Source organism: Micropterus salmoides, unplaced genomic scaffold (genome assembly GCF_014851395.1).
Source record: "Micropterus salmoides isolate LMB-PRFRI ecotype aquatic unplaced genomic scaffold, ASM1485139v1 Ms_hic_scaffold_14, whole genome shotgun sequence".
NCBI lineage: Eukaryota > Metazoa > Chordata > Actinopteri > Centrarchiformes > Centrarchidae > Micropterus > Micropterus salmoides.
Genome location: NW_024040485.1, coordinates 7,102,300 through 7,126,199, shown reverse-complemented (window position 1 = coordinate 7,126,199; position 23,900 = coordinate 7,102,300). Strand labels below are relative to the sequence as shown.

Genomic DNA, 23,900 nt, shown 5'->3' with positions numbered 1-23,900 from the left:
AAAATGAAAGTGAGCAGAATGAGTGAGAGAGAATGAGGGATAGGACTTAGGTGGGGTGGGGGGGTGGTTAGTCATTGTAGTGGTTTAGGCTTCAGCTACCAGTAAGTCTGTTTGAGAATGAGACTCTTCTCTTCGATCCAGGCCCGCTTGCTCTCAGCACTCATCCCGTTCCCTGCGTCGATCACAGCGGGGGGGAATCCTATAAGGAAGGAGGGAAAAAAATGCATTTCAAACAGATAGGTGTAAGTGTTTGAACATTTGTATGGCCGAACACTTGTTGGATGAAAGTTCAGAGGCACTTCAAAGGCCAGGAAATATACAAGACTTAAAGCGCAATTACTTGTGTACAGTTGCACACCAGTTTTTTTATTTTTTAACAATACTAGATGAACTCAGCCTCAAGATGCAGTGCGAGTCCCACTGTGGTTAAAATGGATCAGTGTTTCCCAGTTCAATAATAATAATAATTAAGATATTTTCAAAATATGACTCAACACCAAATTTATTACAATAAATTATTCATTGTAATGATCTACATCAGCCCAACAAAGAATGTGCTCTTAGTTTACCTGCCTGATTAAATAATAGTTAAATAAATAAAAGAAAAACATTTTTTCAGACCAGACCACAGATCAATGCAAATTTCCCCACCGAGCCTCTGGTCTAATTGACTCTTATTAAAGCATACCTCCAGTCGCGAGTAAGCCACGAATACTAATAAGTCAGGAATTCTTTTTTTTCTTTTTTGGTGTAGGTGGTGTTGTAAGAACAGGTCAGATCAGTGCTGAAAGCAGGTGGTGAGGCATACACTGTAAAAACTTCCGCTAGAAAGTGATGAATTTAGCAACATATTGATGAGAAGATGTGTCAATTTCTCACACCCAATTACATTCCTGCTGAATGCTGAGTTTTTTGTTTTATTAATCCTTTAGTAGTTTTTTAATTCAACATGTTTTGGAGGGAGACGTTTGGTCATATATTGGTTTGGTTTACACATTAAATGTTTCAAATTCCAACGGTAATTGTTCCAATGACTGCAAAGTACATATTGCCACTGTTTTAACAAGTGTTCTATAAATAAAATGTATTATTACTTGCTTTAACACCCATCTTCCCTCTGCTTAAGTGTTACCTCCCAGTTATTTTAGGATTAGAAAATTAGAGATTTAAAAAGAAGTCTACAAACTTAACTTTAAATGAGGAAACTGGGTGATTTTCCATCTTTTCCAGAGATGGGGAACAATGCCACAGTTCTCGGTCCGTGCAAAAATGTACTCCAAAGTTTCTTTGAAACTAGTATGAGGTTTTCAGCAGTCTGGGTTTAGTATGAAATTCCTGCTTTCTGGACAGTGTTTCCTTACTGAGCAGGAATTGTAAGAACAGGAATTCTTCTCATTTTGCTCATGTTAACTTAAAAGTTGGAATACATTTTTGCACATTTTAAGGACTGCAGATCTTCACCTTGTCCCCCATCACTTACACTGGAATCGCTTTAGGAAGGGATCCCTCAATCGCCAATATGAACAGAAGGTATGATTACAAGCACAAAAGCAAGCAATATTTGATTCATTGTACACATGGGCACCTCACTGGTTTTAAGATAGATTTAAAAAATTGTTAACCTATCCTACAAAATTTAAGATTACCTTGTCCAGGGGGAGTCAGGCACACAGCCTGGCTTAGTGCTGATAGTACACTCTGCTCAGCCAGGCCTATCCTCAGCTTCCCAGCCAGGGACCTTTCAATCAAAACCAACAGCTGTCAGTGTTGAAGCCTGTTTGCACCTGCCGGCTGTGAAAACAGCTACATGCTTGAACATGCACACAAGGAATTAAGAAGGCACTGCAGAGTCTGTTTGTCTATATATACACTGTATATGCAGGTGCGTGTGTGTGTGTGTGGTCATACACGCAGCCAAACATGTCCATGTGTGTGAGTGTGTCTTATTTTACCTGACTATGTAGCGGGCCTCGGAAAAGCGGCATGCCACAAAGAGGCCTTTGATGATGTCGATTTTCTTATTCATGGCCTGAGGCAGCCGGGAGGAAATTGAGATTCACAGAAGAAGCGTGAGAGGAGACAGAATGCAAAAAGACTGAGGTCACCAGCGAGAATAAACCATGTTCAATCCAGTGTAAAAAAAAAAAAAAAAAGCAGCAATGTGGATGAAAGAAAACTAATTGCTTGCCAGGTGACAACTTACTCATAGGTTGAAAAATTACTCTCTTCCATCTAAAGTACACAAATAAACTAATATTTCCTTGTTCGATACACAATCAAGGAAATGTTATTTCCTTTCTTTTCCATCCCTGACACCGAAACAAGGCAAATAGAGTGAAAACAATATTGGCCCACGACTGCTTTCCCCTAATGAAAATGTTATTCCGCGGCTCACCGAGTTCCCACTCATGCTGGCGATTTCCTTCAATTTCCTGAACACGCCCCCTGCTGTCAGACTGGCCGGTTGGAACATCATGCGCTGGTTGCTACGGGAACTCTCGGCCACAAGGCCCAGATCTCCCTTCTCTTGCGCCTCTGCCTTGATTTTGTCCAATTGTCGCCCTGGAAACAAGAGCGAGACGGTAAATAGCAGCCGCCTCGCAGGCTGATGAGCAAAAAAGGGTGGCATTAGTAGTTAGGCTGGGAATGCACAACAAAGTGTTTGGGAGCAACAGAATCGGGGTGGGTGGGTGTGGGTGGGTGTGCGCGTGTGTGCGCGCCTGTTACCAGTTGCTTGAGCAACAGCTTTCATTAGCACAGTCTCCCCAACGCCAAGCTCCATCCCCAGGTGGGCAGGACCCAGCTGGTTCAAACACAGGTACACACAGCACAGCAGGTCATCTAGAAATACAACACACACACACAAACTTTATCACAAAGAACACATAAGCATGCACAGATTCAAACAGAAAACCACATACAGAAAAGTACACACACACACACAAATAAAAACAGACACCACAAACACACACATAGGGGAACAACAAACTCTGAGACAGCAACAATCAAACACAAAACCAAGAACATATGGACAGACACAACTCAAAGTGTGAAGACAAACTCACACAAACATACAGACACAGAACAGAAACACACTCTCACACAGAGACACACACAGACAAAAACATGGCCACATAACACTCAACAACAGCCAAAAAACAGAGGCTCACACACACCTCATTGGAATCCCACAGGTACATGCTCATACACACACCAACGCACGCACACACACATCAATGAACTGACTCATCCACCCACTTTTATGTGCAACCTGGCTTCATCATCATCTCCTTGATAGAGTGGCTGGCAGCCAGCTGCCTGTGTAGCTACATCAGCATGCATTATGGGAGAGATAAAATACCATTTACCTGGAGAGAGCAGCAGCACGGAGCGAAACAGGTTCGACAGTGTCTCGATGTTTCTCAGTCTAGAAAATGACAATAGGATTGCTTTAAGTCAAGGCAGACGAGTTAAACGAATTTTAAAACCCATCCTGTAAATTCTGGGAGGCAGGAAATGAGATATGTCTATAGGTTTTAATCGGAAATGGAAGGTGGGGAGGCAGGTGAGCAGCTCATTTATGAAACGCTGTACATCAATTGCAGTGGGTGGGAGTCATCAGACAAGTCATCATCAGGACAATTTTTCTTCAATATCCTCAAAAGATAAAAAAACAAGTCTGTAAAGGGGTTTTCAATTTGCTAGCAATAGACTTAAGCTAGGATGCATCATTTAAAACGTATGATCTGGATTCCTAAAGCTAAGAATCACGTGCATTTTCTTTAACAACAACTGTATTTCTTGTTGGTTTCTAGTTGTAATGTAAGTCATCAGCCAAGTTTCCAAGAAAGTTGCAGAACATAAAAGGTGAAAACCACCATTAAAAGAAACCCAAGTGTGAAGAAAGTTGTTAAAATACATTCTGGAGCATTGCTAGAAAGTGACCTAATTGTACAACTTCTTCATTTTCCCTGCCCTCCACAGAAAATTAATCCAATTTCTTCACTTTCCCTGGCTGGAACACACTTCTCTAATTATATTCCAGAATTTCCCAGCAGGAAGCTTGAGTGGTAATTTTGTGAAAATGCTTTTACTATATCCTTTCAACAGAGTAGTGATCACTTTCTCACAAATGGTGTTTACCTCATTCAGGAATTAAAAACAAAACCCCTTTTCCTCCATATGGAGCTCTTACCTGCCAGAGTCCTCTTCAATCTTCTCAAAGGTGCGAGCCACAGCCAAGTACGGCACTCTGGAGAGTGATGAGCGTGTAGTTAGCAGGCAAAGCATCCACACTGACAGATTTTTATATTCACAGTGTTTAGCTGACTCAGCTGTTCAGAGCAACAAGCAATTAGTGCAACAGTAGAGTGAGCTTTGATTCTGGGTTATCAAAACTCCATGAAAGCAACAGAAGGGAGGACAAAGGTCAGAGCTGCCATGGTGGGAAAAGTGTGTCCTTACAATAACGTTTGAAAAAATCCATTTTGCTCCATACAGGGGGAGGGAGAACAAACAGCACAAGAGTTAGCCTTTTTAAGGACAAACGCCCCCAAACAGTATTTTCTGTAGCGCTTTGTTCAGGTGAATAATGGGATTTAAATGCATTTTACACATTCAGAACACACCACAGTATTAGAAATAAATCAAATTCTGAGAGTTATTGGATTTAGTTATTTTTCTATTCCATTTATTTCTCTCTCTCTCTTTGGAGTTAGCAGATGTTTGCAATATGAGAAAGTCTGAGAGGAAACATGATGCATTAAATTTTAGAGATGGTTTAAGTAGAAGCAGTACACTCCACCCATCGCAGCAGGTTAAAAATGCACACAGGACATGACTGCGCAAACTAGTTGACCTGAGTGTAAGCAGTATGACTTTCACCGTGGCCTTGATGTAAAATTCTATGATTTTTCCATGACTTGCCCTGCTCTGAAATTTTTATTTCCTCTGAGCTTCTTCATGTTTGACTCTGGAAGGCTGCACAGAGAAAAAACAGGCTGGTTTCAGCTACACTTTGGTTTAGAGGTGAGAAAAATAAACAATTCACCAACAATTGTCATCACAGTTGGGTGAAAACCTTTTATCTGGAATCCTGGTGACGGTCTCAGAATTTATCAGTTTGGGGCATTTTTGCTTTTATTTGACTCGCATAGGTAAAAAACAAAACACGAGAACAAGATGGCGATGACATGCAACAATAGTTTACCCACATTTGCACCACAAACTTTGGATAAATGAGATAAATTGAGACAATTCATGATAATCAATCAAGGGGCATCCTGTTGGCATAACGGTCTGTGATTGCTGTATTTACTTTAGGATCGCAATCTTCTCTAAAGAATGAAATGAAATAACCACTAATGCTGATGAAATTCTTTCAAAAAATATTGTCAAGCTAAAACGATTTTTTTTATTTCTATTTTCCCAACTGTCTATAGGTGTGTTTTTGCCGAACAGCAACAATACGCAAAATAAGCAGAGACGAGAGATGAAACAATTACCCCATCAGTCAGTGGACATAAAATGAATTGGCAACTATTTTGATAAGTGATTAATAGTTTGAGTAATTTTTAAGGAAAAAATGCCAAACATTCTCTGTTTCCATATTAATCGAGATTATTTCTAAACCTGCAAATAACAATGTGGAATATTACTGTAACTTCTTCTTAAAGGGTAACTTTGGTACTATTTTCCCATGGTTTTGTGTCTTGTTTTGTTGCTCGCTCATTATTGGCCCAATTTCAAAAAATGTTGTCCTAATTAGTCAAATGGCTACACAAACATGGGGGAAATGGTCCAGGTTGATAAATACAGAACCTAACCTTTAACATCCTCAGGTACTCCCTGACTTCCCCAAAAATCTCAATACACCACAATATTTCAAAAACAGCCACTGGGAAACATAGGTTAGGGAAATACCTTTAAGACTTTGGGCTATTGTTTCTGCATAAGGTCGTTGAGATAAAAGGTGAGCAGGCTGAGAAAAAGTGGCCTGGACTTACTTTTGGCCCTGCTTCCAGCAGGCGTGGTCCACAGGATGGTAGTTGGCCCTGGATGGATCGTAGTCTGTTTGTCCCGACGTTGAATCACTGTGGAAGAACACAACGAGGAAAACAGCAAATTAAGAGTCTAAGCTAAATAATGGTGGCAGCTGTTATAGTCAGCGAAGCAAACTCAGATCTCTTTGTAGACAGAAAGTCATGCACACTATTATCATAACAATGAGATACTTAGAAAATATCTTCCAAAACACTCTTTACATTTCAAAGCTTCACTGGTTACTTCACACTGGAAGAAGTTGAACTTCAGGCAAAGTTCACCTTTAAAGAAATACCTACTTATTAAGAAAAAGAGCGTTTCCCATATCAGCAATGTTATGTCATAATTTATTCTTGCAAAAGAAAAAAACTTTGATTAGGATGATTAAAAAGGTAGGATTTTGTGTGTTAGGTTTTTCTTTTCCCCGCATCACACAAGGCACAAAAAATCTAGAGTCAAACATTATCATTCATTAGAAGGAGAGGATACTATAACTGAACTTTCTTTTGGAAGCAATGCTGTCATTCACACACTGTCTCACACACAGCAGTGATAAAAAATAAATAGTTAGGAGGATGAAAAATGTATTTCCTCATTTTTGCAGCTAAAAATATCTTGTGACTGGAATAGTTAACATGACTTCAAAATGACAAAGCAGTAATACCCTGCTGCTGCTGCTGCAACTGTGACAAAAGCATTGCTTTGTGTGAGACAGAGTCACTTAATGTGAGGGTATAGTAGTAATAATACTAACAATAACAATTATGATAATAACAATAATGACAAAAATACCACAATTACTTTGCTTAAAGAAATAGAGTGTGCATACCTTAGCTGATGCTCTAAAATCCTCCTTTTTTAAATAACAAAAACTGGCATACACCGTGATAGTAATCAAGTGGACCCACCTCGCGCTGTGTGGCACACGCTCTATGATGGCAGACAGTTTGTGACGGAGCGGTAACGTAATTAGTAGGGTTTTGCAATATAAAAATCTAGAAACTGAAGCGCATCCTTGCTCTGTTTGGGACTGTGAGCTGCATTTTATCAGAGGTGCTGAAGTTAACATTTGTGTGGATCTGTGGTGAGATTTCTGTTTAATTAGTTTCACTTCCTAACATATAGTCCCAAACTATTAATGCAGAGTAGAGTATAGGGCAGGTAGACTCTCTGCTGTGATATTAATAAAAACTGAATTTCACTGCAAACCAGGCTGACGATTTCATTTGCAGCCAGCAACCTGCAGCTCCATAGTCTTTTTTTCTTCTTGCTTTCTTTTAGTAGAATTGCATAAAGTAATCCATTTTTGTATATGTGGCCATCTTGCCTGAATTCACTTTTATAAATTGTCAAAGGACAAAATGGGTCAAGGGTTCAGTGTTAACGTTCAGTGTGAGCATAGAAGTCGTATGTTTTGTCCACGCAGAAATGACGCAGTGTGAGTTAACACAATGTACCAGGTAAATATAAAAAGACTAGGGCTGGGCAAATTAATGCATTATTATCGTGTTAACGCATTAATTAATTAATGCCGAGAATTATTTTATCTCACGTTAACTCAGTTTTTATTATTATTATTTTGAAAGTTCGTTGCTCACTGGCTCCGAATACACATACAGTCAAACCATGGGTCACAGGGTGGGGTGTTGATCAGCCGCCACAACACGCAATGGAGGAGAGGCTTCGGAAGGACTACGCTGGATGCAGCGTGTGGGAGAAGCAGACAAACAAAAGCAAGACAAATGATCAAATGCCATAGTGAAGTGGATAGCTACACACTGCATGCTTGTTTGTATTGGGGAAGATGTCTATCTAAGTAACGGTCTTAAAATTGCAACATAGTCGCTCGGCTCCGCGGGGTTGCTCTGCGCTCCTCAGGTAAACAGGAGACAAGCTCTCTGCTAGTAAACGGCAGGCGCTCTACGGAGAGTAACCATGGCAACGGCTGCTGTGCGCTACACAGCTGTAGCCTCTTTAACTTAAGTTAAACTATAGGCTACATAACTTTACCTGACAGGCCTTCATCTAGTTTTGCTCTGCCACATGAATTCCCTCCTGTTGATGTCCTGTTTAGTAAACAGTAATAGATTCTGCAAACTCCCAAACAGCAAGCCTCTCTTCCAATGATTTGTGCTGCGCATTGTGTACAAAAAGTTCAAGGAAATTCAACTTTGGCAGCGGGCGGGCGTGTGCGCGAGGCGAACACAACCGCGACAGTCTCACAGGAACGTGCCCGCTTGTCGCTACACCTTGTGCTCGACCACTTCACCTCACTCTAACAGGGAAACCTGCTACTGAACATAGACTGTTTATGCTGCTCCCTGACAAAGATTTATATATGTTAACCTGTTGATCAGAAGGTGCCTGCTATGATGTTATGATTGTGGCTCTGGACTCTGATGGTAACTTGTTTTAACAAGCTAGATAAACGGTAATGCCCTGGCAGTGGCAAATAGCTTTGGTTTTATATTTATATTAATGTTTAAGTTGAGATTTACAAGAAATACTTTATTGCTACTGTGTAAAGGGAATACCGCTGGTAAAAAGCACCTTATTTGTTTAAAGTGCAAACCACATGTTATTGCACTTTTGTGTAAATATTAAATTTTGTGCACAACAGTGCGATTAATCGCTATTAAATACAAGAAAATCATGCAATTAATAAAAAATAGACAAACAAAAACAAAGTGGAATAACCTGGCTGAAATTGTCAAACACAATCAGGTATAATCGGGTAATCAATAATGAAAAGAAGCATCATATTAGCCCTACATCCCCTCCGCAGTCTCTCTGCCATTAGCATGCATGTACTTTACCAAAGGGGCCAGAGGTTAAGGTCAGCTGAACAGAGCTGACAAGTTCAGAGTCAGACAGATGAGACAGACATGCAGACGAAAACACAAACAGGCAGGTGAGGCGTCCAGCCTATCACGTCTGAGCTGTCTTTAACTTCCTGTTGTACTTTGCCTTACCCTTTCGTGTCTTTGCTCTCCTCGGCTGACGTCTTCCTCTCTGCACTCGTCTTTTTCTCTCCTTCATTATTCTCTGGTTTCTCTGTCTTTACAGCAGCTTTTCTTGGAGCTATGGGGGGGTGGGGGGGAGAAGAGACAAATAAAACTGAAGGTGAGCAAGGAGCAGGGGTTGGGGCAGAGCAATATTTTGCTGTCTTTCCTAACTGATAATAGCATAGCACATTTACGGACACATTTTTTTTTTTTTTGTGCAAGCACAGAGCTATGCAAATTCTTCCTCACCAAAGAAACTGCTGATGGGGGATTTCTTGGGCAGCTCCTTATCTTTCTGCTCTTTTGCTTCTTTCTGCTTTTTCGCCATTTGACTTTTTGGGCTCTCTTCTCCCTCTCGCGTGTCCTTTTCAACCACCTCCTTCTTGGCACTGGCTGGCTCTCTCTCATCATCTGTCTTCTCCTTTGCCTCATTTTTCTTTCCCGCCCCCTCAGCTTTCTTTTCTTTCTCATCAGAGCCCTTTCTCTCCACCCGCTCCTCCTCCTTGGCCCTCTCTCCTTGCTCTTTCTTCTCGTTCTCCACCTCCTCATCTGGGCGGTTAGCCTCGGTCACTGCCTTTTCAACTCCTTCTTCCTTTGCTCCCTCCTCCATGGGTTCATCGGTGTCCCCTACACAGGGTGAGACAACAAGGGAGAGGAGTCATTGAAGAGATAAATGCCAGCAGGTCTATTGAGGGCGACCCAGTTTTTTTGTGAGCCCATGTTTGAAGATGGTTTTCAACATAACAGCCTTCTTCAATAAATGCCGCAGGTTATATTTTTGAGGTTTCCTTTTCACCTGAGAGAGGTAAGGGAGAGATTACTATTGACAAATGTGTAGCACCGAGTCCCAGCAGACAGAGCTGGGGTCATGATACTGGCTGAGTGAGGAGCCAGAAATGAAACTTTAATTTTCTCATCCACAAGTTAAAATGACTGGACTCCCAACAGTCACTTTTGGTACTTTACCAGTCAATTTTAGGAAAGAGAACTATTTCCCTGTCTGCTGGTCTACTGCAGGTCCCGTTTTAGAGGTGCTGACTGTGGGAAAATGCAATAATTTTGCTGGGGGAAAAAATGCTTTTGCACACTCATTACTTTCTGTAATTTTGCCCTGAATAAGACATCATATAAAAAAAAACGTAGACAAACAGATTAGGCAAAGCAAAAGTAGCTTTGGTGGATGGTGTAAATTTCCAACATTGCTTCTCATTCATGGTGAAAACGTGGCCCCGACGCTGCTCTGAGTTGTTGAATTGATAAAGATTCCAAACAAACTGCAAAGGGAGTGAAAGTGAAACCTTGTCATAGAGTTCCTACAATGCACTTAGAAAGGTAACACAACTCCATTTCTTGGACAATGGTGGGGGTTTTGGCACATGTAATGACATCTTAATAGAAAAGATTAAACTGGGATTATACAGCAGCAGGCATTATAATTGCAAGCAATGACTGATGAGAGCTGACTTTATTTTTTAGGCTGTTTGCGCTCAGTTTTCACTTCATTTGCAGGCTTACAGCATCGCCACTACATGTGTTTTGTCGACCAATCATTATTTTCTGGATAACACGCATCAGCTGCATCATTTGATGAAAACAAAATGGCATTTACAAGCATCATACGCCACCAGTGCGTGTGACATTTAGGCGCTCAGCGGTCCCGTTATGGCGATTGTTTAAATATGTGTTGATAAGTAGGCTGTCATTTCACAAGCTACAACTACGCATTTCATAGATGGAAGCCCAACAGCAGAAGAAGGATAAATGCCCAAGAAGTTCTGCCAAGTGAAAAAGAGAAATATTTATTGTGGGGTTAAAGGGAATGGATATTGAGCAGGGGAAGAGCGAGGCAGAATGTAAACAGATACGTGCCGAACAGACCAGGGGGAACTGTCCCTGAGAGTCCAGAGTGACAGAGTCTGATCTGAGCAGTTCCAGAGCAGAATCCGGGATTTTAAAGTGCTCCCACACAGCTGAGGGCTTCATTTTGTTTTCTCTTTGATGTAAACTGGTTATGTTCACTGCTGTGTGCCGAGGTCAGGTGTGTGAAAAAAAAACCCTCAATATTTGAATTTCAAAATTGAACATCGAATGTGTACCCAACGATCTAATATTCGGGTCCAGCCCTAGTGGAGACCTTTATTTTGAAAGGCATATCTTAACACATTCAGTCCACTTTTCTCTGTGCATCCTAAAGATTTGTGTGTATTTATTTGCATGGTAGGAAACTGTTTAACAGGACTTTTAGCTACAGATTTATTTTCTTCTCTTCATTGTGGACTTTACAGAGAACATTTATGCAAGAGAGAACCAGTGAATGCTTTGGTTTTCTACAACTGCAGGTAAGTTAATGTATTGCAATAAGTGCTGACACTGTGTTCTTTGTCCAAGATACACCATCTTTATTAATAATGTATCGTTGGTTGTTAATAAAATATTTACTAAACCTGTAGCATTTTCTCCCCCCCCACCCCCCCCCCACCCATGTATCCAAGGTGTCTGTGCAATTTGGATAATCCTAGAAAGTCTCCAGTTAATTTTCAAATCTCACCACGACTTTCTCTCTTCAGGAGTTGTACTGTTATCAGACTCCGAGGTGAAGGCGTACCTGCGGTGCTGGCACTGCTCTCCACACGGGGTCGTTTGTGCTGCTGACCCTGCTCCTCCCTGGCCTCCTCTTTCTGACTCTCACTGCTGCTCCTGCTCTCATCGAGCTTCCTCTTGGGGAACATCTTCCTCGCTGCACACGTCAGGACGGGCATTAAATTAAAAAGGAGGAGAAAAAAAAAAAAAAATAGTGAGAGGAAGCCCAACTGAAATCATGCCATGATCAAACAGAAAGAGAATGCGGTGATGAAAACAGGACGGGTCTGCTCTCTTACTGCAGATGTAGGGCAACAAAAAAAAGGGAATCACTGATACGTACTTTGCTAATGAAAACACTAATTCCATCCTGAAAGATATTATGCAGCACAGCAGCTTATGGTTCCAGTGTAATTTCCTCTGTAATTTTATGCAGCAGTGGTGCTCGAGGGTAATTTTAGTTTTGGTTCCACATCCGCCTCTGTTTTGGTCCTTGTTAGGGTTCTAGCACAGGTAGCACTGCTGGTGTTTTTCCTTCTAGATTTTATAATGAAAGCATTAACCCAGGACATTAAGAATGCAATTTCTGGTCAAATTAGAGTGTTACTTTAATGTGATGTTTTTTTCCCCAGTGGTGATGGTGGCAGGGCGCTTACTGTGGAAATGCACCACTGCTGAAAGCACACACTGCAGTCATCAAACACAAAGAGAGAACAGGATGATGAAAAGAGAATGAGCCGCTTTCCTGCTGTAAAAGTAGATTGAAGAAAACAAAGTGAGGAAGGAGGTGCTTCCCAAATGAAAACAAAGCTGTGGCACTAGAAAACTGTGTAGCTTTAAGTAGCTTAAATACTCGATTCACTTTCTGTTTTATGTTAAATACAGATACATAACATCTCTTTAAATAGAGATAATGAACACGTATGGCAGAAAAACAGCAGAACCTCTCTTATCTTGCACGTGTGAAATGTTCAAGCTCTCATGTACAAGACTGCAGCTATAAATAATCCCTACATATGTTCAAGCTGGGTTTTTTTTTTTTTTTTTCAAGAAAGTTACCAAAGCCTGCAAACCAAAAAAGGAACCATAAATACTCTGACAATGACCTACAATAATAAGACGACTTGGTCTGCTGGTTCCATTAAGGCCCAGTCAGCAGAAACGATAATGCGTAAGACAATGCGGCAATAAAATCATCATCTCAATGCAAATACATGCGGAAAAATAATGATATAGGCTCCAAGAGTGTGTGCTCGTGGTTCAGCAGATGAGATAAATGACACAGTACAACACAATGTTGTCTACTTGTTGTCAGTCTTAGGGTTGAGACCCATCCAGAGTCAAGAGATGAATGAAACACAAGGGTGGAAAGTGTACTTGGCTGCTTCTGGTGAACAAACTTCTCAAGCATTCAATGTGTGATAAATGCCTTGTTTTTCCCACATTGTGAAATAATGAGTATTTGGAGTCATTAGGCTCCTGCTAACAAGTAATCAAGTAAAATAGCTCCAGGCAGAAAAACTATAAATCCTCAGCTGGTGTCAAAGTTCAAAAAAGCGGCAACTTTGGAGAAAAACATGAGAAGTACAGACTAAGAATACGTCTAGAGTAAAGAACATTTAAAATAAAGAATAGATGAAATCTGAAGAGATACTGACCAGTCTTGCGTTTAACAATACCCGAGGGGGAGATGGAGTTTGGGGTGTTGGGGGTCCCAGGTGAAGCCGAAGAGGCTGGGGTGGCTGGAGTGGCGGGGGTCACAGGTGTAGCTGGGGCAGGTGGAGGAGACAGGGGGGTCGGAACTGCCTTAAACACGTCATCCTTCCAAAAAAGACAAGTAGTGTTTGTATTGGTCGTCAGTGTGACAAGAGGCAGCATAAACCAAAGCTTTATATGGACACAGTTACTGCAGATCGTGATTTTGACTGGAGATGATTTATTTTTATTTTTTTAATTACATCAGCATCTTGACTATTTACATGTTCTGTGGATACTGAAAATGCAGGAAGTGACAGTAACAGCTGTCCACTTATATGAATAATATGGAGCTGGATCACTTTGAACTGACCGGATCATCCACCTGCAATGTGGCATCTTCTGCCGAGGCAAAAGAAACTTGTTGTAAAACAAAAAACGCTTTGTTATAGGGACTTTAAAAAGGCAAACAATGACCTGCACATAAAAGCAGAAAACTCAACAAAATCTATGAAGCAAAGGATCTCAGCATTTGAAAGTGTTGGAAAACAATACTAAAAACCGTTAATGACATCAGTGAATCAGTGAGGAAACAAGTTTGTTGTTCAATGAAGCGCATCGTTTAGAGCACGTGTGTCAAACTCAAGGGCCACGGGCCGAATCCGGCTCGCCACATCATTTATGCGGCCCGCGAAAGCTTAAAAAATTCATTATTGGCCTAAATTAAAAATCTATGCTGCCATAAACTACATCTCCCACAATGCATGTCGATTTTGTGACCCGAGAAGTGACGGCATCCCGCCACAAGACTGCGATGTTTCCAGACCCACTACGGTAGTTTTCCGACAAGTGGAGATGAGAAATGTATACAAACAATCCCTAAATGCCCAAGACGAGAAAAGCTGATGCAGAAAGAAGGCAATTTCATGACTGGTGGTAAAGTGAATACATGTTTGTGCTTCAAGGCTAGGCCGATGTCTTTTGTGTTATGAGGCAGTATCAGAAGCAGAGGCAGTATGATGAAGGATCAACGTTAGTTAAGGCTCGTGCAGACTACACGACTTTCAGCGTCGGCCGATGGCCGTGCTGTTTCCACTACACAACTTGGCGTCTTGTGACGGGAGTCTTGAAGTCGTGCCGTTCACACCACGTGACTGATTGGTGACAGGGGGTGACACACTACAGCTGACAACGAAAACACAGGTGAAATGTCAGACGGGAAATGACGCAAACCTACACAAAAAACAGCTGTTGTTTGTTATTATAAAGATAGCAATTAAAAAGAAAGAATCTGGGTGAAAGGATGGATTAGTACACACAGGTAGCAGGGATTGTCTGAGCTACAGAGAGCTGGAGGGGAGTAAAATGTGTTTTGCGGTGTTTCGGCTGGTGTCAGGGATGCGTCAGAAATGTGTCGGGGAGCCGTTTTGATGCATCGTTGAGTAGTCCACACATAACGACTGGCGACCGCAGATCAACCGCTGATTTACCCCCGACCACAGCCTGGCGGTCGCCGAGCGTCAAATCGGGCTAAAAATGGTGTAGTGTGAACTAGGCTTAGGCTACAGTAGCCTATATGTCTGCATTTTTCCAGGAAATCAAACTATCTGTCATTAGTTGGATGAATACCCTCTGCAAGGCTGTGTGCAGCTGGACTATTTGTTTTATCAAATGCCACATCTGTCCCTCATGTTATTAGCAGCTCACAGTTATTTGTTTTACCATTCTGCACCTCTGGACTGTGAAAAAGAGAAAAGTTACTGTAAAAGATTATGTTTGATGATATTTGTCTTTGTTATTTACTTGAAATATTTGATCTTTGATTGATGGAGTAATGAGGGTTTTAAATCCAATTCATTTATTTGTTAACAGACATTTTCTTACTTTTTTCCCTAACTATGGCTATTTTTTTTTTTTTTTACATCTGATAAATGTCCTTAACTTATATATACATAATCAAATAAAGAGACGGTTATTTAGCAATATATTAAGAAGTAGTTACATTTATACAGTCTTACAGTTGCAACTGGCCCTTTGAGGGTAACTGTAATGCTTATGTGGCCCTTGGTGAAAATGAGTTTGACACCCCTGGTTTAGAGTGTGCTGCTAGAAGACAAAAAAGAAAAATTAGAAGAGGTAGGGAGCACTTACAGAGGCAGGCTGGCAACCACTTCTAAAAGCCAGTGCTGAGGCCTGTACTGCACATGAAATGTCTCAATATTCCCTATTAATCAGTGTTGATCCTGCAGGAACTAAAACTTCCACAATCTATAAACCATTAATAAGAATGCAGTTCCACCTAAATGTACAGTGCAGTGATTCCAACAGAATTAGCGTGCAACATATCCTTATTAGATAGGCTCCTTACATGCTTGTTTATAACTTATTTCAATGTGGGTCTCCAACATTGACAGCATTGTGTTAAGAAAACAAACTAACTTACGTACTAACTAAATTACGTTACAAGACAAGGTGGATATTTTGCAGACCAGGTAAAGCAACAGTGAACACACACCAGATGTCATTCGGTACCACGTTGGTTTTGATGGGCTATGTCATTAACAAGCCTCCTTTGCACATGGCACGCCTGCTGCTGCAAAAAAGGAAGCGCAGGTGGAAAAATCCAAAAGACGAGTTCTGTGTCTTTTCGGCGACTTTATAAAAACGTACTGCTGATGGAGAAAGTCAACAGAGCAGACACATACAGGGAGAGAGAGACAGGAAGAGGCTGGGCAAGCTGCTGTGTTTGCAGTAAGAGACCAGAGGTGTAGGTGTGTGCGTGTAGGGAAAAAGAGAACTGAAGGGAAAAGCACGGTGAGCAGATTCAAGTATAAGTATAATAAGGTGGAGAATGAAGTAGAATTGAAATGGTGAAATAAGCAGTGCCTCCAGGATTTCTCGGGCCTTTTTTGTCATTGTTGCGGTCTAAAATGCCTGATTTCACAGCAGTTTTTCTAAAAAATAATAATAATAATAATAATAATAATAATAATATAAAATTGCGGTGATTTGGCTTTTTTTGTGAAAACTACAGCAGGGATTGGTCAAAATTGCAAGTCGCGCGGAATTCACAGGGATTTGTTGAATTTGCGTTAAAAGTTGCAATGGCGACATTGTGAAATCCATGAGGGACTGAATAAGAAATAACCTACTAAAAACAGAAATATACCCAGGTGCCCCCCTGCCTGATTACAAGTGTAGGAGTTCTGACCTCTTCAGACTATTTACCCTTCCCTCCAGGAGCCTTGAAAGTAAGTGAGCTTGTGCCAGATATTCTGATTTCTAATCTGTTGAAATGATTAGCTGGTCAGAAAAATGAATGAACAACAACTCTGATAACCGATAATCAAGTTATTTGTGATTAGGCCTTTCAAGTCTCCTCTATTCCTAATAACTAGATACGGAAAATGTTGGACCGATGAAGACCTCTACTGCTTTTGATTTTACATTTTATAGACCCACAATTAATCCTAAAATGTACATAAGGATTAATAACTGCTGGAAATAATCATTAGTTGCCGTCTTATCTCTGATGGAGCTGCTCTGTGGCAAACAGTACAAGAGAGCGCCATTTTAATACCTAGTCACAAAAAAAATATTTAATAGTTCTGACAAAGACCATGTATCCATTACAATCTTTCCCCCTACTGACCAAATAATGAATAATTTCCATTACAAACAAAATGAACTGGGTGGTTAAGAGAAGTGTTTATCAAGCAACAGGTGGCTGAGTGACAGACAAATCCGATAATCAGGTCTTTTCATTATGTGGCTTATTGACAAATGCATTAAACATGGTGATTCAGCATACAATGGCTGTGTCTTTGTGCAGCAGAATTTTTCCCACCGTTGAATAAACAATAGGCACTGATACGCCTACAGGAGCTCTAACAGTCTTATTAGATTGAGCTTATGACGGTTACAGTGTGGATTTAGAACGTTTGATGGGTTACACACTGTTTCAAAGACTTTAACACTGTGCAAGGAAAAGGAATAATACTGGTAATTGATCTTTTATAATTACAACATCAGACATTCATTACATAAAAACTACGCCTGCTTTGTTATGTGTTTTTATCACAATGACTTCCCATCAAACTGTCAATTTTCTTTTGCACAAATGCCACTGTTGAATTAAGAGATTTAAAGAGACACTGCTGTCTGAATCAGGAAGTGTAAGGTGGCTTTTTACCTTTTCTGTTTTACCAACAGCTTCTTTGTCTCCTTGTCCCTTGGTAGCGACTTGTTCTTTAACAACTGGTGCCTCGTCATCGTCGCTGTCCAGGATCTGACGGCTGCGCTTGGCAACCTTCTTGATGGGGGAATCAGCTTCCTGAACACCATTCTGCACCTTGAGAGGGCTTTTGGCAGGTCTGGAGACAAACACAGGCACGCAGTAAAAACACCACACAATGCAAACAAATAAAAGCCATGAGCCTTGTTTAATTAGTTCTGTTCAAAAGCTCAATCACAAGGAGCTAAATGAAATATTCTAAAAAAGTACAACGTCAATTGCAAAAGCAATAAAAAACGACTGAGACATGTAATCAAGGCAAGAGTCATAAAGAAAGAGAGGTCAAAGCAATGATGAAAAGATCATTACATAATGAAACGTGTATTGGAGGGAGTTTTAAGACATACTTTAAAGATGATACAGTCTGGAGATAATGGACAATATCATCAAAGCAGCACAGAGATCAGAAACAAAAGTTATCATCTTCTTTGGTAATAAGTACTCGCCACAAAATCACATCAGAGTGATTCAAAGATAACTGCCACACTCAAACTGTCAGTGGAGTTTTAACACAAAAACACATTTAAAAAGAAGCCGATGCTCTGATATGGTTTACTGATGTCTCTCAGCTAATAGTCTACCCACCCATAGTGGCTAATCTCAATTTGCATTTCTTCTCACTTCCTCAAACAGCCTGTGTACGTCTAATTTTTTAGCTACATTTTATTTATAAAGCGCCCATTCTTAACAGAATAAATTTAATATAGAGCAGGTCGACGGCGTACTCTTCATATTATTATTTAGTGAGACCCAACAATTGTCAACAATGGCAAGAAAACTGCCTTTAACAGGCAGAAACTCTCAAGCAGAGGCAGTAGCTACAAACCCAATACAAATGGTCATTCACTCATCTGTAGGGAACTTTTGTAGTTACAGGATGGAGTTCTTATCTTCTTCTATCTTATCAATTCTTATAAGATAGAACTGGATTTATCCTGAGGAAAATTGTTGTGCAGCAGTTGCAGCACAAAGTAGGATTGAATGCAAATATAAAACATCAATAAAAGCCGCAAGCATGGAAATATAAAAATATAAACAAGGTTGACATAAAGGATCATAAGTTGCTGGTATGTAAAGTTGCTTCTTGGAAAGTATATGTATAAGAAGTGGCATATAGCTATGTAAATACAATATGAAAACTGAAGTACATGTAAGTGTATATGTATGATGATTATGTTTTTAATTAATTCAGATTCTTAATTATATCAATCTTTATTTATATAGCACTTTTCTTTCAAATTCATGTAACACAAAGTGCTTCAGACTTGCACATGATGTCCCAATCTCTACATCAAAGTAAGCCCTTTTAGTAATAACCTCCCATTCATTGTGATTAAAAAGAACATTTTACTTTTTCACTGGTTCATCCGTAGTTTTCTTCTGACTACCCGTGTCCTTGCTCCTGGGCTGAAAGAAGGATCTGATGGAAGAGGACGAATAATAAGTTATTGGCCTGGTGGTAGATAGCATGCTCATTAAGAGTTTTTTTTAAGGTAATACAGGCATTAACACAGTACCTTTTGTCGATGACAACATAGAGCTGATGTGTGTAACTTTTGGCTAGCTTAGCTTAGAGTGCGTAGCTAAGTAAGTAAGCAAAATAATGAAACCTTCTCTCGTCGTGCCAAAACAACGGTGAGGTCCACAGACACGGTAACGTTACATTAAGCTAGTCGGTACATTTACTGGCAAGAGTTTGGTGTCTGTCTCCACTGTTGGGAGCAAAAAGTGAATCTTTTTACTAAAACACACGTTGCAGTCTTATTTCTGCTAATGCTAACTTAACAGGAAGTGCAGTAAACACTAAAACCCCAGTTAGCTAACGTTACGTGTCCCATAGACAGTTTAAGACCCATAAATACACACTAAACCTAACTAAGTTAGTAGGTAAGTTAAGTTAATGCTAATTCACAATCAGACGTCACCGAGCTACTGTTAACTAACGTAAACGCTACTACTAGTACCAACATCAAGCTAACTATAAACCACTCCTGGCTGACAACTTTGTACTTACGCGATGCTCCGCTGCATGTTGTCTTCAGACTCTTCCTACACCTGATACTAAATTCGGGCTAATAGTTAAATTACAGCACAGGTCCAACATCCATACACAAAAACATCAATTCCCGCGCTGCAGAGTGACAAAATACACCGAATATTCGGCGCCAAAATTACATATCAGCCAAAGATCCTCAAAAAAAGAAGTGTGTCACCCGTTAGCTAAAGTCTGACCCATTTCTGGTTCGCAACCTGACTGTTTTAACGGTTGGGGTGCTACTGGAAGATTTCCTGGCTTGACTTGGTACTGTGAAGAAATGAAACAGTAAGTTAAACATAATAGCCCTGACAAACTTTAACTCTTAAGTACCATGAAGCAGTTTAATTCACCCATATAAACATCAAGGACATTTTTGCATTGCGTTTGGTTTTCTTTAACATTATAGGCTAATTTACTGTAACATTACCAGAAAGTTTAGCATACCAAATGCTTCTTGTCAGATACAGTTGAAGTAAAAAAAAAAAAACGTAACCTGGTAAAACTTAAAGTACAAATAATAATGTAATAAGATGTTTATTTGGAGGAAAAGACATTTCTTGCAGTTTTCCCAGTAAACTGATTTGGAATTAGGGTAGCCGGTAAATGTCACCACAGTGACACCTCTGTAAGTTTTACATATCTCTGCTCTAACTCTCTCCCGGGAAATGCTTTGTTGTTAATGCAACATGTCCATGATGCTACTGCCCCCTGCTGTGTCGGGGGGGGTAGCTGCACACACAAGCGTCTGGTACAGTCTATGGTCCTGATGCTGCAAAGAAGACACGAAGGATCCCGTTCATGAAAATTTCAGTGTCTGTTTGAATGCATCATTTATGCAGCTCTTATTATTTTCATGAAGCCCGATGACGGGGGGTGAATGCAAGGCAAGCAGCTGAATAATGTAAGTTGAGTGCACTGTTTTATTTACTCAAACACAAGTGCCATGTTGTTAATTGTTTACAAGTGCAGTTTTCTTACTGTGGCGTGAAGTGCTGGCAGAAGAAAAGCAGCTTCCTCAATATTTCTATAAAAAAATACACACAATACAACCAAGGTCCAAAGTAATAAATACAAAGTCAGGCAGTGAATAATAAACTACTGTACAATGAGCTAAAAAAAAACACACAAAGCATGTGAGAGATTTGAGGAGGGAAAGAAGTCCATCTGTTGTAGTTTGTTCCTCTTCCTCACTCTCTCTCCCCAATCTGTGCGACATTCCCTGCTCTCCTCTCCTCTCCTCGAGTTTCAGTCTGCTTCGCTCCACCAAACAGGCTTCGACTGATGTGGTTCAGATCCCACCCTGCCGGGCTCTTGTGCTGCCAGCAGTTGGGGAGGGCCGAGGCGAGAGGTGGGAGGCCCGACTCCCTGTGCTCCCTCGGGTTGGCCCCCGGACGTGCTGGGGCGCAGATGAAGGGGAAGTGGCCGTGGAGAGCACGGGAGGTCGGGATGGGCTTAGGGAGGCAGCACGGAAGCAGGAAGGGGTAAGGCACAGGCTGGACTGCTGTCAGGAAACAGAGAGAGAGTCACATCAATCGCAAAGTTCACAAGAGTTTGTACTCATGAGTTTGATGATGCCAGTGGTGAAGAAGGTATTCAGATCCTTTATATAAGGAAAAATACTCCATTAAAAGTAAAACTCTACATTGAAAATGTACTTAAAATATTGAAAGTAAAAGTATTTAATGCAGAAAAAAGTACAGTAACTATTATACTGTATATTATATATCATTAGATTATTATTACTCATGCATTAATGCAAAAGCAGGGTGTACCAGTTAGTAGTAGTAGTTGTTGAGGTAGAGCTAATAATGAACTATTATCGGACTGCAACTAATGAGTGCAGTGAATGTGTTCTTTATGGATTAATCTGCTGATTATTTTCTCCATTAATCTATGGATTGTTTGGTTTGTAAAAATTCTGAAAATAGTGAGAAATGCAGTCAGTGACACATTCACAATGCTTGTTTTGTCCAAACAACTGTCCAAACCTACCAACTTATAAAAAATTTATTACATTTATTAAAATAATCCAAAGGAAAAGCAGGAAATCCCTCTTCTCTTTGGAGAAGCTGGAACGATGAAATGTTTTGCTTGAACTACGACACAAACGATTAACAAAATAGTTTCTGATTAATTTTCTGTCAATCGATAGACTAATGCTTTCAGCCTGTTTTTGTACATTTTGTACGTTGTGTTTTGTGTGCAAAAATGTGTAAAGTAGGCTAAAGCTGTCAAATAATTGTAGTGGAGTAAAAAGTACAACATTTCCCTCTGAAATGTGGTGGAGTAGAACAAAAAACTACCTCAAATTTGTACTTAAATACACTACTAGAGTAAATGTACCACTTCATGATGCCTACTGAGACATGTGTGGAAACAGGAGCTCACATACATATTAATTTACCAATAATCAAACATTAATGTAACAAAACCTTTTTCCAGAATTAACTTGAAGCATTGAATGGGCCTTAAATCAGATTAAAGTCCTTTACAGCTAAATGAAAACTGTCTTTTTCACCTGATGTTGTATAATATATTTGATGGTTTTATGGAAAAATGCATGAAAGTTGTGTGACAACAAAAAAAAGTTCACCTACTAGCTTTTTCTGGAGCTTGAAACTGAGCTGTCTTCCTGGCAACTGAACAAACTATGCAGAATAAGATTGTGAAAGCTTTGGAAAAGACAAGTAAGAGGGCTTAAGCTGATGATACACAGAGCAACTTTTAGTGCAATCGTGCTGGGCAACGTTGTCGTCAATAGTAATGAGTAAAGATTACTACCGTAATCCCTTTCCCCCACTACTCCGCCACCAGCCCCGTACCGCCGCTATCCGTTCAAAACATAGTCAGACTTGACACTAGCAACATTGCCCAGCAACATTGCTCAAAAAGTTGCCCTGTGGATCATCAGCTTTAATGTTGATGTTGAGATGTTTTTGTCATTTGATGTGTTTTCATATCAAAATTCTTTTGCTTTTATTAAATCAGAAGCTGTACTACTTAATGGATTAGGTACCAATCAATAAGTCAATACATTCTGAATAATAAACCTGCAGCATTATGGTTTTCAAGCTGCAAAGAGCTTATTTTTTGGTGTTGACTCTTGGAAAATACCACAGTTTCATCCCAGATGCTTGAATTTATTAATTTTCCTTTTTTATAAACCCCAGAATTTGTCTTCAAGGTCAAGTATGAACTCCATACTTGTATTACTTTCCATCGCACCTTGAAATAGAAGAAATTGTACAAGTGAGACACAGTAGAAAAGTAGTTTCCTTGTGACTTGAACAAAAAGAAACTTTATCACTTACAAGCATTCAAGTGTGACTTATGCAGTGTCAAACTGAGTGAATTTGAGATTGGGTGGAAAAGTGAAAAGTCATTGTTTGCTTCTTTGTGTTTTTCCTATATTTTAACAGCAGTGCAAAAAGTATTCTGATATTGGTCCAGCCAATACTGCAGTTATTACCTTTACCCAATACTTAATCAAGAAGCCTGAAGGATACCAACAATGCATTGCTCCTACAACAAGAATTTCCTGCTACATCTTATTCCTCTGTGCCACAGAGCTCCATTGTCCAAAAACACATTAATGAGCCACACTGTTGCACTGGGTGACACGTTCCTTCATTACCAGGAACCCAAACACAACCTCCTGCTACTGTAAATACCCACTAGAACACCAAACGTGTATCAAGCCGTGGAGGAAAATAGTCCCCAACAACACAAATTATTCCCTTTTGGGTGACGGGTCCAGTTCTTTTTTTTTTTAGGTAATTACTGAACCGTTTTTAAAAACATGTTGGCCTATGAATGTGTGTATGCAGGTTTGTGTGTGTGTGTGTGTGTGTGTGTGTGTGTGTGTGTGTGTGTGTGTACACACACCATAAAAATTCAATTAAAAGCAGAGTCCCAATTAGATGCCTGTGTGGGTTTTATAGAAGTCTTTTGGATGTATAAAACCCCAGAAAGCCCACCGGGTCGCCTAATTTTTATACAAGTAATATTCATACTGGTTGAAAAAAACAACTAGTTCTTTATACATACATATATATATATATGTATATACATACATGTATATGTAATAATAAATGTATAATATGTATGTTTATATGTATGAATCCCATTGTACACCTCTTTGACACTGTATTTTCTCTTTTTCCTTGTAAAGCACTGTGCACTCTCTGGTTTTATTAATATATATAAACCTTCCTAGTCTTCTTATTATTATTAAATGAAACTATGT

At 40.0% G+C, this 23,900-nt stretch overlaps 1 protein-coding gene across 1 annotated transcript in view; it reads right to left on the bottom strand.

Annotated features, from left to right (window-relative positions):
• lig1 (ligase I, DNA, ATP-dependent) overlaps window positions 1-19,791 on the bottom strand; it is a 49,653-nt gene extending 29,862 nt beyond the window's left edge. The window contains exons 1-15 of the mRNA XM_038717383.1: window positions 19,631-19,791; window positions 18,968-19,036; window positions 17,515-17,695; window positions 13,286-13,448; window positions 11,653-11,784; window positions 9,297-9,674; window positions 9,015-9,123; window positions 6,006-6,092; window positions 4,196-4,252; window positions 3,369-3,427; window positions 2,728-2,841; window positions 2,396-2,562; window positions 1,953-2,029; window positions 1,647-1,738; window positions 100-199 (exon numbers count right to left, since the gene is read on the bottom strand). Of these exons, the coding sequence (XP_038573311.1) occupies window positions 100-199; window positions 1,647-1,738; window positions 1,953-2,029; window positions 2,396-2,562; window positions 2,728-2,841; window positions 3,369-3,427; window positions 4,196-4,252; window positions 6,006-6,092; window positions 9,015-9,123; window positions 9,297-9,674; window positions 11,653-11,784; window positions 13,286-13,448; window positions 17,515-17,695; window positions 18,968-19,036; window positions 19,631-19,647 (1,802 nt within the window). The 5' untranslated portion in view covers window positions 19,648-19,791. The remainder of the gene's footprint in view (window positions 1-99; window positions 200-1,646; window positions 1,739-1,952; window positions 2,030-2,395; window positions 2,563-2,727; window positions 2,842-3,368; window positions 3,428-4,195; window positions 4,253-6,005; window positions 6,093-9,014; window positions 9,124-9,296; window positions 9,675-11,652; window positions 11,785-13,285; window positions 13,449-17,514; window positions 17,696-18,967; window positions 19,037-19,630) is intronic.
• Window positions 19,792-23,900: the final 4,109 nt, after the last annotated feature.